Below are 12,647 nucleotides of genomic sequence, written 5' to 3' on the forward strand. Positions count from 1 at the left end.
TTTTTAAATAAATTAAATTGGATATATTTTGGAGAATAATGTAAAATATGCATTCATTTTTAAGCTAAAATATGAGACTTCAGGGACATTCTGAGATCGGGGTGGCTCCCTTCAGGCTGTGACCCCGGATTTCTGGAGGCCCTAGGACACTTGAGAGTCCCTTAGACTGATTGCTGAAGTCACCCAGGAAGGCCTCATGATGGAGGTGGCATTTGAAAGCAGCTTTGTATAACCGAAACTAACACAGTACTGTGAAGCAGTTATACTCCAATAAAGGTCTATTAAAGAAAGAAAGATGAGCAAGATATGGATCAGATGCTGGAGGCACAGAACAAACACACAGAGGCTGGGAAAGAAGATTCTTATAAAGCAGCAGTTCTCAAAGTGTGGCCCCGGGACCAGCAGCAGCAGCAACATCAGGGAACGTGGAAGAAATGTTAAATTATCCAACCCCACGCCCGACCTGCTGAATGGAAACTCTGGGGCTGGGGCCCAGCAAGCTGGGTTTGAATAAGCCGGGCAGGAGATTTGGATGCACACTCTGCTTGGAGCCCCACTGGTGTAAAGGAATGAGCGTCAGCTGCAGAGACCAGCGCAGCCAGCTTCTGAAGGAAGGGCTGTCAGCGACCAGCCAAGCAGACTAACTTGGCTGTGAGGGCAGGAGAGGCCGCGAGGGGTTTGGAGGAGCGTGAAAGCAGTGGGGAGCACTTGCGTGTCCTCACTCCCCCAGGGGCCTCAGAGAACTGTTTTGCTTTTTTTAAAAATGTCTTGTAACTTACCTACAGGTAAGTGCACACATCTCAAGGGTGGGGCTCAAATTTTTAATACGTGCCTGTGTGCGCACTTGTAACCACCACCCAGGTAGACCATCCTCATCATCCCAGAAGGTACCTTGTGCCCCGCCCTAGCCGACGTCATCCCCCCAGAGGGTACCACGATTTTACTTTCCATCCCTTTCAGTTGGTTTAGCCTGTTCCTGAACCTCATCTGAATGGAATCATGAATTGTGTATTCCTTTTGTCTCTGGCTTTTTTAGCTCAACGTAATGTGAGATACATCCCAGTTTTCTGTGTATCAGTGTTCTTTCGTATGGATCTCCCACAGTTGGTCTATCTATCCTCCTGTTAAAGATCGTTTGGGTTGTTTCCAGTTGAGGCTATTACGAAGCTGCTATGAATGTTCTAGGGAACTCATTTCTCCTCAGTATTTACCTAGGAGTAGAATTGTCGGGTCATAGGATGAGCATAGATTTGGCTTTATTAGAAGCTGCCAAATAGGTTTACAGCGTGGTCGAAGCAATATATGCCCTGACTCCCGATGTGTAGGACTAGCGCCTTCTTCACGCGCTGGCCGGCACACCCACGCTGTCAGTCCTCTTACTTATGGCCATTCTGCTGATCATGTAGTGGTTTCTCATGCGATTTCAATTTGCATTTCCCTGATGATTAATGAAATTGAGTATCTTTCCTCTGTTTACTAGCCATTTGGAAATCCTCTTTTGAAAAATGTCCTAGGCTTATTTTTTAATTGGGTTGTCTGTCTTTTTCTTTTTGATTTGTAGGAGTTATTTAAGTATCCTGGACACAAGTCCATTTTCAGATATGTGTACTGTGAATAGTCTCCCAATCTGTGGCTTCCCTGTTCAATTTTTTCAACAGCTTAATTCAGATATAAATCTCATAACCATACAATTCATCTGTTTAAAGCATAAAATTCAATGCTTTTTAATATATTCAGAGTTACAGAGCCATCACCACAGTCAATTTGAGCACATTTGCATCACCCCAAAGAAACTCCATACCCCTGAGTTATCACCCACCTCAGCCCCAGGCACCCACCAGTCCAGTTCTGTCTCTATAGATTTGCCTATTCTGGACATCTTATATAGACGGAATCATACAATTTTTGGTCTTTTGACACTGGCTTCTGTCATCTACCGTAATGTTTTCAAGGTTCATCCATGTTGTAGTGTGTGTCATTGACTCATTCCTTTTCATGGCTAAGTAAAATTTCATTGAGTGGATATACCATATTTTTGTTTATCTATTCGTCAATTGATGGACATTTGGGTTCTTTCCACTTTTTGACTGTTAGGAAAATGCTGCTGTGAACATCCATGTACAAACTCCCGCATGAACACATTTTCCATTCTCTTGGGTATATACTTCAGAGTGTATGCTGGATCATACGGTAACCTTTCTTTAACCCTTTGAGGAACTGCCAGACTGTTTTCCAAAGTTAGCTGCACCATTTTACATTCCCACCATTGTAGTATGATGGTTCCAATTTCTCCACTTCCTTGCAGCACTTGTTGTTATATGTCTTTCTAATTATAACCATCCTGGTGGGTGCAAAATGGTATCTCATTGTGGCTTTGATTTTGCATTTCCCTGACGACTAATGATGTTAGGCATCCTTTCATGTGCTTCTTGGTCATTTGTATATATTGTTTGGAGAAATGTCTTTTCAAATCCTTTGCCCATCTTTCAGTAGGTTGTCTTTTTATTGTAATTCTGTATACAAGTCCCTTATCAGATACATGATTTGCAAATATATCCTCCTATTCTGTAGGTTGTCTTTTCACTCTCTTGATAGTATCCTTTGAAGCATAAAAGTTTTAAATTTTGATGAACTCTAATTGATCTATTTTTTCTTTCCTTGCTTGTGCTTTTGGTGTCATAGGTAAGAAAATTTTGCCTAGCCCCAAATCACAAAGATTTACTCTCATTTTTTAAAGAGTTTTATAGTATTAGCTCTTTTTTAAAAATATTTTTTTGATGTGGACCATTTTTAAAGTCTTTATTGAATTTGTTACAATACTGCTTGTTTTATGTTTTTTGGTTTTTTGGCCACAAGGCATGTGGGATCTTAGCTCCCCGACCAGGGATCGAACTCACACCCCCTGTACTGGAAGGCGAAGTCTTAACAGCTGGACCTCCAGGGAAGTCCCGTATAGTATTAGCTCTTACCTTTAATCTTTGATTTTGAGTTAATTTTTGTGTATGATCTAAAGAAGGAATCCAAATTCATTCTTCTGCATATGGATATTCAAATATCTCAGCACCATTTGTTGAAAAGATTATTTTTCCACTGAATTTTCTTGGCACCCTTGTCAAAAATCAATTGACCATAAATGTGAGGGTTTATTTCTGGATTCTCAATTTCTATTCCATTAATATAAATGTCTGTCCTTCCATCATTACTACACAGTCTTGATTCTTGTAGCCACATAGGAAGTTTTGAACTCAGGAAGTGTGAGTCTTCCAACTTTGTTCTTTTTTTAAGGTTGTTTGGGCTATTGCATCTCCATATGAATTTTAGGGTCAGCTTGTCAATTTCTGTAAAAAAGGCAACTTGGGTCTTGATAGGGGTTGATGTGAATCTGTCTTTCACCTCGGGAGTGCTGACCTGTTAACAATATTAAGTTGTGAACATGCGACATCTTTCCATTTACTTAGGTCTTCTTTAGTTTCTTTCAGTGATGTTTTGTTGTTTTCAGAGTACATGTTCTATGCCTCTTTTGTTAAATTTATTCCTAAGCATTTTATTCTTTCTCATCTTATTTACTTTTAAAATTATTTTTAGCCTTTTATTTTAAAATAATTCAAGGGACTTCCCTGGTGGTCCAGTGATTAAGGTTCTGTGTCTCTCCACTGCAGGGGGCAAAGGTTCAATCCCTGTTTGGGGAACTAAGATCCCGCATGCCTCGTGGTATGGCAAAAAATAAAATGAAATGAAAAGTAAAATTTATAGAAAAGTAACAAGATTAGGAGTAGTACACAGAACAACCAAATTCCATTTTTCCATATTCATCTTCTAACGTGAAGTCCAATTTAATAGTTTTTTTCTGTATGGTTAGTACTTTTTGTATACGGTTTAAAAAGTCTTTGCGTGCCCCACAGAAACATTTTCAGGGTTCCAAAGTATCCTCCGGTGATTGGCCAGTCCAAATGAAGTCTTGTGCCTTGGACAGCTCACGGCCTCTGCCAGGGCGCAGTTATGACCTAGGTGGATCAAGGTTGATGTTTGTGTACGTTTGGACTCGTGGGATTCCAGTGAGTCCCCTTGACTTCCGGCAGCACCATCAGTGGTTTGACCACTTGTAAGGAGCGGGACATTCTGGCCACCCACTAACTGTTCAACCCAGAGAATGGAGATGCCATGTCACCCAGAAAATGCAATGAGTGGTTTGGAGAAGGGGAAAGGAGCCAGGGGACCAGGCCCCTGAATGTGAGGTCCCTGCATCCACTGCAGGCAAGTCCAGAGCAGGGTCCTGGGAACCCCGTGAGCTCCCAGGAGACTCGTCTGGGCTCCAGAGGCATAGGCCGTCCTTGCCTCTCTGCCAGGCTGCCCCAGGGTCTCTGAGGTTGGGCAGAGCCCTGGCCAGGATTCTGGAGATCTGGGCTCCAGTCTCCCTCCTTGACCCGAGCAAAGTCACTCATCTGTCTGGGCCAGTCATAAAAGAAGGGGTTGGCGTGGAGCAGCTGGAAGAGCTAGGGTTCTGGAGTCAGGCTGACTTGGGCTCAAATCTCGCCATCTGGTGGCCTTGGGAGAGTTACTTAATCCTTCTGGGCCTAATTCCCTTATTGGTAAAATAGAAATAATAATAATGCAAGCGTTCAGTAACCATCAGCATTGCTGTTTGTTGAGCACCTGCCCTGGGCTGGGTGCTCGGGGCAGAGAGATAAGTACCACTCAGTCTAGGGGAGAAGCAAGGCCCAGAAACGAATCTTCCTAAAACATGACAGAAGGAGGGCTGCACAAACCCTGTGCAGAAGGTACGTGAGTCCCCATTTAGCAGAGGGGGAGATTGAGGTCCATGGTGATGAAGTGACTTGCCCCAGGTCACATGGAGGCAACCGTCTAGATAGACAAGGACTCGTCCTCGTTCTCTAGAGCCCTCGAAGGTTGGGGCAGGAACTCCACACGGCGCAGGGGAGGCGCGTATGTGAGAGGGTAGACCTAGTCAGGAAGGCCTCCGGTGCCCCTGGGGGTTGGGCTGGACCCTGCAGGCATGGGGGCCAGTCACTTCGTACTCCTTACCGACTCTGGTCCATGCACTCTCTCCCATGCTGGCACCATTGGGTCCTGGCCTCTCCCCTGTTCTGGACGACTGGAACGGCCTTCTCACTGGTCTCCCACTCCAGCCATCTCCAGTTTGTTCTCCCAACAAAGTGAACTTTTAAAGACAGATAACCTGGTCACTTTGCTCCCTGCTTAGCACCTTCAGTGATTCCCCACCACCCCAGGATGAAACCCAAGTCCCTCAAGAAGCCTGCTGCAGGGCCCTGTGGGGTCAGTCCTGTCTGACCCTCCAGCGTCATCATGCTCCAATCCTGCATGCAGCGTGCGTGCACACACGCACGGCACGCAAACCACACCCAACTCGGTTCCTCCTCCACCTCAGGGCCTTTGCATGTGCTGTCCCCACACCTGGAACACTCCCCCTCTAGTCTCAGTGTGGGCCTTGCCTCCCTGGAGCTAAGCCGGGTCTCCTTCCCGCGGTCTGCACAGCCCCTGTGCTTTTCCCGTCACAGCAGTTACACCCCTGTGTTGACGTCATCGTTTTGCTCACTGCTTTCCCCCTAGATTGCAAACTCTGACGACAGAACAGCAGTCTCTCCTGTTCTCACTGTCCCCTCAGGGCTTGGGGCAGAGCAGGCGCTCAGGACATTTGTTGAGTGATAAGGAGATGAGGACCACGGATCTTCTACCCCCTTCCTCCCTCTGTGGTGGCTGCCAAGCCCCCAGGTGCGGTGATGGCAGAAACCGTTCAGGGAGCAATGGATGGGGCGGCGGGCCCTCGCGCTTCCAGCCGATGCGAGTTTGCAGAACGGATGTCTGTACGGTTCCGATTGTGCTCCAGTTCAAGGAATGAGTCATGCTGTTGGTGGCCGTCCTGCCCATTGGGACTGAGTCAGTTGAGTGAGAATTAATTACAGATGAGAAGCCAGCTTGCAAAGCCATTAATATTTAAGCTCCCTGGAGTGTGATGCAAATGCAGCCATCAGCCTTGTCTTTGCTTGTCCTTCGTGTTCCCACTCCCTCTCCCTCTCCACCCCCTTCTGTGTGCTGTGGTCTGCCTATCAGGGTGACCCTATTCGGGTCTTGGCTCCCCCGTGACTCACTCTCCTTTTCTGGTAAATAAGGGCGCTGCAGTGCATCCATCAGCAAGTATTATAGAACACCTCTGTGTCGCATGCTTTGCTGGATTTCAGAAGCATGGGAGGGAACCAACAGATGTGGCCCCGCTCTGAAGACGTCATATCTAAAATTGAACCGTTGCTGCCGTAGGAATAGCGCTTTATAGTTTACAAAGCAGTTTCAGACATCAGGATGAGCCTCTCAGGAGCCTCACTTTGTATATACTTGGTGGTACTGTTATCCCCATTTTCCAGGTGAGGAAACTGAAGCTCAGATAGGTTGACAGCTTGCCCGTGACCACTTCTGGGGTAGCTGGGCTGGAACCTGGCACTGAGCTGATAAGGGGGTGTGTTAAAGTCCTATGTCCACCAGCTGCGAGGCAGGAGGGGTTATCAGCCTCATCAAGCACGTTTTCTCTCTTTCTGTGGGATGCCATGGCTGAGAAGACCCTGCAGGGCTGGAGACTGGGTCCTAGTGAACACAGAGACTCCGAAGGGAGGAGTGGGTGGGCCCTCCCCTCCCCTCCCCTCCCGTGGTCCCTCCCATGCCAGGTCATGGTCAACAGAGAAACCTCCCCTCCAGGTTCAGGATGACCCCAAGTGTCCCAGAGCCAGCTGTGGGCAGAAATAAGAATTCAGTAGCACCACCTGCTGGCTGCCGTCCCCACCTAGCTGCCCTCTCACTGTCATTCATACTTTCTCCATCCTCCTAAACTTGCTTTCAGGAAAGGCTCTGGTAGCTCAGGTACAATGCGATTCGGTTTCTAATTATGGCTCAAGCGTGTGGCCTCCACTTAAGGACACACATTCTCTCCACCCAGTTTCTGACCTGAGTGATGGGGCTGGTGAGGGCTGGCCTCAGGCAGGACCAACTCATCCCCCCTCCTTGGGACTGCAAGCCAGGGCGGCCGCCCTCCCCGTGTCCCCACTGCCATTCCCGGACGCAGGACGGGGTGAGGTGTTGAGGAAGTGGGGACCTTTGCAACCTCCGCATCTGCGGCCCTTCCTGGAGCACAGTGGCCTCTTTACAGATGTTCCGGGGCAGCCAGAGAGTCTCCCCCTCCCGTTCTCTGTCTCGCTCTCTCCATCAGCACCCCTCCCTCTGCTCTCTTGGCTCTCTTCGTTCCCTCTCCTCCTTTGCGTCCGTCTGCCCCATCCACCTCCCTGCCTCTCAGGCACTTTCCCTTTTCACATCTCTATGTAAAGAAACTTTTCTAACAGTAAAAACTGTTCAGCAATGGGGCTAACTGGCTTGCCCGTAATGAGTTCCCCAGCAGGGAGGCAGTTGAACGAGTCAGGGTGGTCGTCCTTCCTGAATGTTGACAAGGTGACTTCACCTTCTGGGTTTGGGCTGGACCATGGCTGCTGATGCTGAGATTCACCTGATGTGCATTGCTTCAGGATTCAAGGTGGTTTCAGGATAGTCCATGTATTTAAAACCGTAATGCTGGGCCTCGTGTAAGAACATGTGTATTTGAAGATCAGACATTTTTGTTGTGAGAAAGAAGTCGTACATTCTTTATAATCTTAATGTTTATTAAATTTGCTTTAATTTTGAAAAAATATTTATTTGGTTGCACTGGGTCTTAGTTGTGACAGGCAGGCTCCTTAACTGCAGCTCTTAGGCTCCTTAGTTGCGGCTCACCAGCTCCTTAGTTGTAACATGTGACATCCTGAGTTGTGGCAGGCGGGCTTCTTAGTTGCAGCTCGCAGCCTCCTTAGTTGCAGCACATGGGCTCCTTAGTTGTGGCATGCAAAGTCTTAATTGCGGCATGCATGTGGGATCTAGTTCCCTGACCAGGGATCGAACCCAGGCCCCCTGCATTGGGAACGCAGAGTCTTATCCACTGCGCCACCAGGGAACTCCCTAAATTTACTTTAATTGTTAAAGTACGTAATCATGATACAGAAATTTTAGAAAACAGAGGCAAGAAGGGAAAATAATTACTCCTAATTCCATACCCCTGACACTGTAACTGTTTACATTTCATTCCCTTTCAGCTTTTTCCTTCATTCATTTTTTACACAGCTGTGTTAGGGTGGGAAGACAGCTTTGTACCCCTTCCTGATTTCTTAGCACTACGCGTGAATGTTTTTACATAGTCATCAGCTTCACCATTTTTACACCAGGGAGCAGATGCCTATAGTTTCTTTAGACTTTGTTTTGAAAGAACAGCCCATGAACCTCTTCAAAGATGGATAATTGTAAAGCAAGAGCTGTATATTTCTTCAGAGAAGGAATTACCCAACTTCTTACCCATCTTGTAAAAGAAGAGTGTGCCCCCAAGTTCCCACAGGGAAGGGGAGGACGGAGCACGCTTTAAACCTGCTCCATACTGGGAGCTGTGGGGGGCTCCTTGGGCATCAGTTACCTGTGATCACCAGGTGCGTGTTGTCACCCCCATTTCACAGGGTCTGAGACACTGGTGTGAGGTCCCGTGCCGTCAGTATGTACCCAGGGCTCCAAAGCCACGGAGGAGCTGCCTGGGGGACTGTTCTCAGTCCAGTCGACTCATGAGTAACAGGCCTCTCGGGGTTTCAGGATTTCCATGGAGCTGTCATGGGGGCCTTGGATGAGATGGACCAAGAGGGCAAGGACACGTTGGCCAGGGAGGAGCTGCGACATGGCCTGAGTGAGCTCCCACCCATCCGCGACCTTCACCAGGGGATCCTGGAGGAGCTGGAGGAGAGGCTGTCACACTGGTGAGTGGCCCCGGACCCCCATCCCCACCTCATTGCCATGGGGAATGCAGGAGGTGGGGTAAAAACCCCACCACGTGAAATGGTGTCTCCATTTGACTGGTGGGGAAGCTGAGACACAGAGGGGTTAGGTCGTTCACCCAAAGTAAAACAACCGTGGGAGAGTCGACCTGGGATCCCCACCGGGGATGCAATGCCAGCCTTCACCGTCCAACACCGTGTGGTCACAAGGCTGAGTTCTTGCTGTCCTGTCCGCCCCCTCCTTGGCTGCAGGGAGAGCCAGCAGAAGGTGGCTGATGTCTTCCTGGCCCGGGAGCAGGAGTTTGAGCACCATGCCGCTCACATCCAGCAGTTTGATAGGTACCTGAGTCTGCTGGGTGAGAACTGCCTCCATGCCCCCCGGCTAGCAGCTGCCGTCCGAGAATTTGAGGTGGGTCATCGGTACTCCAAGAACCCGCTCTAAGGATGTGGGGGTGGGCATGGAAGGGCTTAATGCAAATCAGTGGGGCTTCCTAGTGGGGCAGACAGGCAGACCTGGGGGTAGGGAGGAGAGGGTGACCCAGCAGGAGGGAAAACCCAGAACATCCCCTATTGGGCCATCGATGACAACTTCATGAGCACCAGCCATGGGGAGAGTTTTAGTAGCTGTTTCTCTGTCCAGGAGAGAAGCACAAAGCAAGCTGGGGCCCTAAGCCACTGGAGTGACCAACAAATGACCACCAACTGGGGATCCAGTTACTGGGCAGCAAAATCAGGGACTTTTTTCTACCACTAACATTAGATGCAAAGCAGGGTCTGGGAGCGACGTATAACTGAATGTAGCACAGTCTGTGAGCCTGAAAGAATGAACTGTCAGAGTGGGGCGGTGCTAATCTGGGAGGATACCTTGGAGGAAGGGAAGCTGGTTTTGGAGATGCTCAGCCTGGCCAGGAGAAGGCATGGAGGGAACATGTGTGGATGGGCTCATGTGGGATGCCGTAAGCCCGGAGACCTCAGGCAGGGGTCTCTGATGGAGTTTTGTTCTCCTGTCTCTTGGGAGCAGCAGAGTCAGCAAGGAGGTGGCCAGAACGTGAAGCACCGGCTGCTGAGGGTGGTTCAGCGCCTGTTCCAGTACCAAGTGCTCCTCACAGGTGGGCCCCACAGGAGGTCAAGGTGCACCGAGCTGGTGTGGGGAGGGGAAGCACCTGCAGAGGGGTTGGGGAGGCCTGGCAAGGTATGCGATGAGACCTCCCCTCCCACTGTAGCAGGAAGGGGTGGGAGGGAGGATGCCGTCACCCCCTGCGTAGGTGCCAGGCCCAGCCACCACCTTCCCTCCGGCTGAGCTTTGGACCCCCTGCTGCCACGTGGAAACTTGCCTGAGTGGCCACTTGCTACGTCTCCCTTAAGCCTCTCCCGTCCTAACACACAGGAACTCACACCTTCCCCTGGGCTGCATTTCCTCCCTGGCTCAGTGGGTCTCATTTCCCTAAAGCTGTCTTATCACTAAAGCCCTCTTGAATCAGCGGATGTTTTCCCCCTTGGACCTGCTGGCCCTCTCTGTGGCTTTGCCGCTGACCACTTCCTGCTTCTCGAAGCCCTTTCCTCCCGGGGCTTCTGTGGTATACTCTCTCCCTGCCTCCCTCTGACCCCTCTGACCGCTCCCTCTCCATCTCTGCTGGCCACTCTCCATGGCCCCGTAAATGTTAGTGATTCTTGGGGCTCTGCCCCAGGTCCTCATTTCTTCCTTCTGTACAAACTTCCCCCAGGAATGTCATCCCCTCCCCTACCTCTGCCTGCCAGAAACACCCTTACCTCTGTCCTGAGCAACTGCCTTCTAAATGGACAGAGACCCCTGGCTCAGGAGCTGGTGCTCTGGTGGGGAAGATGGAACTACACACATAGAGATAGGCATGTAACTCCAGGGACCAACCAGGCTGTAAGAAAAGACATTAGGGCCAGGAGATGGAGGATTTATTCATCTAATTCAACCAGTATTTATTAATCACCTACTATGTACCAGGCTCTGTGCTAGATGCTGGAAAGGTAGAAGTGAATTAAACAGTCAAACTCTGTGACTCTATGGAGCTTATACTCGAACAAACAAATAAGGAAATAAAAGTATAATATGTCCATGATAAGAGCTTTACAGAAAAATAAAGCAGATTAAGGACATTCAGGGGAACAGGGATGCTGTATTAGATCCATCCCTCAGGGAAGACTTGTCTGAGGAGGTAACATTGAACAGAGATATCAGTGAAGTGAGGACATGAGTGATATGAAGATCTGGAAGAAGAGAGTACCAGGTGGAGGAAATAGTAAGTGCAAAGGCCCTGGGGTCTGAGCAAGCTTGGCATGTTCAAGAAGTAGCAAGAATGCCTACATTGCCCCACTAAACGAGAGGCATGGAGAGGTAGCTGGAGCAAGACCAGCCCGTGTCGAGCCTTACAGGTGTTAATGTGTTAAGGGTCTGACACATCCCACTCTACCATGTTGGTGGTCACATCTGTCTCCCCCAGCCGACTGTGTGCTTCTTTGGCATAGCACAGTGCCAGGCACACAGCAGGTGCTGAATAAATATTTGTGGAATGAGTGAATGAATGACTAGCGGTGGTGGGCGTGATGCTGGTAGTGATTCTGGGGGCCCAGTTTTATGCCAGTGTGTTCTTGTGATGGGCTAACAGAAGAGAGGGTGGGCACCTCATTCTTCTGGAAGTCTCATTCCGTCTCTGGAGACAGAGGGGCTCCTGTTGTGGACACGAGGGGCTGGCCTCACCAGGGCAAACTGACTCCTGGCTCTTGTTCTGTCTGCAGACTATTTAAATAACCTTTGCCCGGACTCGGCTGAGTACGATAACACGCAGGGTAAGTCCGGTGTGAACCCAGAGGAAGGGGATGCATTCCTGTTTTGGTCCCTTTCCCCAACTCTGGACTCTACACCAGATCCCAGGCACACAGCACAGCCCCCTCCCACCAGCTGGGTATGCGGGGGACGTGAGGCCTCCGGGGCTGCCAGGTGACTCCCCTTCATCTCAACCATGGGGACTCCCTGGGATGGGCTGACGTCCAGTCAGAGGAGGAGAAGGAGGTGACCAGAATTCATGACAGGAGGTAGTGCCAGGTCTAAAAATCTCACTCAGACTCCCTGTTTCCTCCCAGTTCTGTGTGGCTGTCCCTGCATACGACCTGCCGGGGCAGTCCCTATTTTAACATTTTCTAGTTACAGCCAAGGAAACTAAGGCACGGGGTGGTCACGTGACTGTCAAGGTCACTTAGGCAGTAGTGGCCAAGCTGGGATTGGGCCAGTGACCTGACGCGGCCCTGGGAAGAATTGGTGCCACCCATACACAAGGCCCTGCCGGGGCACCTGCGTGGGGAGAGGCGAGGAGGTGGCAGCTAGCCCGGCCCGCCCCAGGATGCCCAGCGCTCAGCTCTGCTTCTTTCTGTAGGTGCGCTGACCCTCATCTCCAAGGTCACAGACCGCGCCAGTGACAGCATGGAGCAAGGGGTAAGTCCAGCCCTGGGCAGCTTCCGTTGGCTGCAGGTTCCAGGAGCCCCTCCACCCTGCACAGGTCTGCCTTGTGATACCCCACTTCTTGGTGAGGGGTGCAGGCAACCATTTATCTCATGGGATCTTGCAACGAGCCACGGGTTCTGGCCCTGACATTTGCTGTGTGACCTCAGGTACTGTGTGTCCCTCTCTGGGTCTCCAGTTCACCATTTATTTGAATAGTGAGGGAGGCTGCAGACTTGCACAAACCTGATAAGTAGTGCCCAGACTGTGGTCTGAGAACATTTGCGTTAGCACCTGGAGTGGTCTGTAAACTA

The 12,647-nt window shown here is 49.8% G+C and overlaps 1 protein-coding gene across 2 annotated transcripts in view; it reads left to right on the forward strand.

Annotated features, from left to right (window-relative positions):
* FGD5 (FYVE, RhoGEF and PH domain containing 5) overlaps positions 1 to 12,647 on the forward strand; it is a 115,935-nt gene that overhangs the window by 74,781 nt on the left and 28,507 nt on the right. Inside the window, exons 6-10 of one of the 2 annotated variants that reach the window (XM_081245562.1) lie at positions 8,686 to 8,846; positions 9,117 to 9,273; positions 9,886 to 9,973; positions 11,634 to 11,684; positions 12,269 to 12,327. In XM_081245562.1, coding sequence (XP_081101688.1) covers positions 8,686 to 8,846; positions 9,117 to 9,273; positions 9,886 to 9,973; positions 11,634 to 11,684; positions 12,269 to 12,327 — 516 coding nt within the window. The remainder of the gene's footprint in view (positions 1 to 8,685; positions 8,847 to 9,116; positions 9,274 to 9,885; positions 9,974 to 11,633; positions 11,685 to 12,268; positions 12,328 to 12,647) is intronic. The other variant, XM_081245563.1, reaches the window with a different exon arrangement.

Source organism: Mesoplodon bidens (assembly GCF_964165515.1).
Source record: "Mesoplodon bidens genome assembly, chromosome: 10".
Lineage (NCBI taxonomy): Eukaryota > Metazoa > Chordata > Mammalia > Artiodactyla > Ziphiidae > Mesoplodon > Mesoplodon bidens.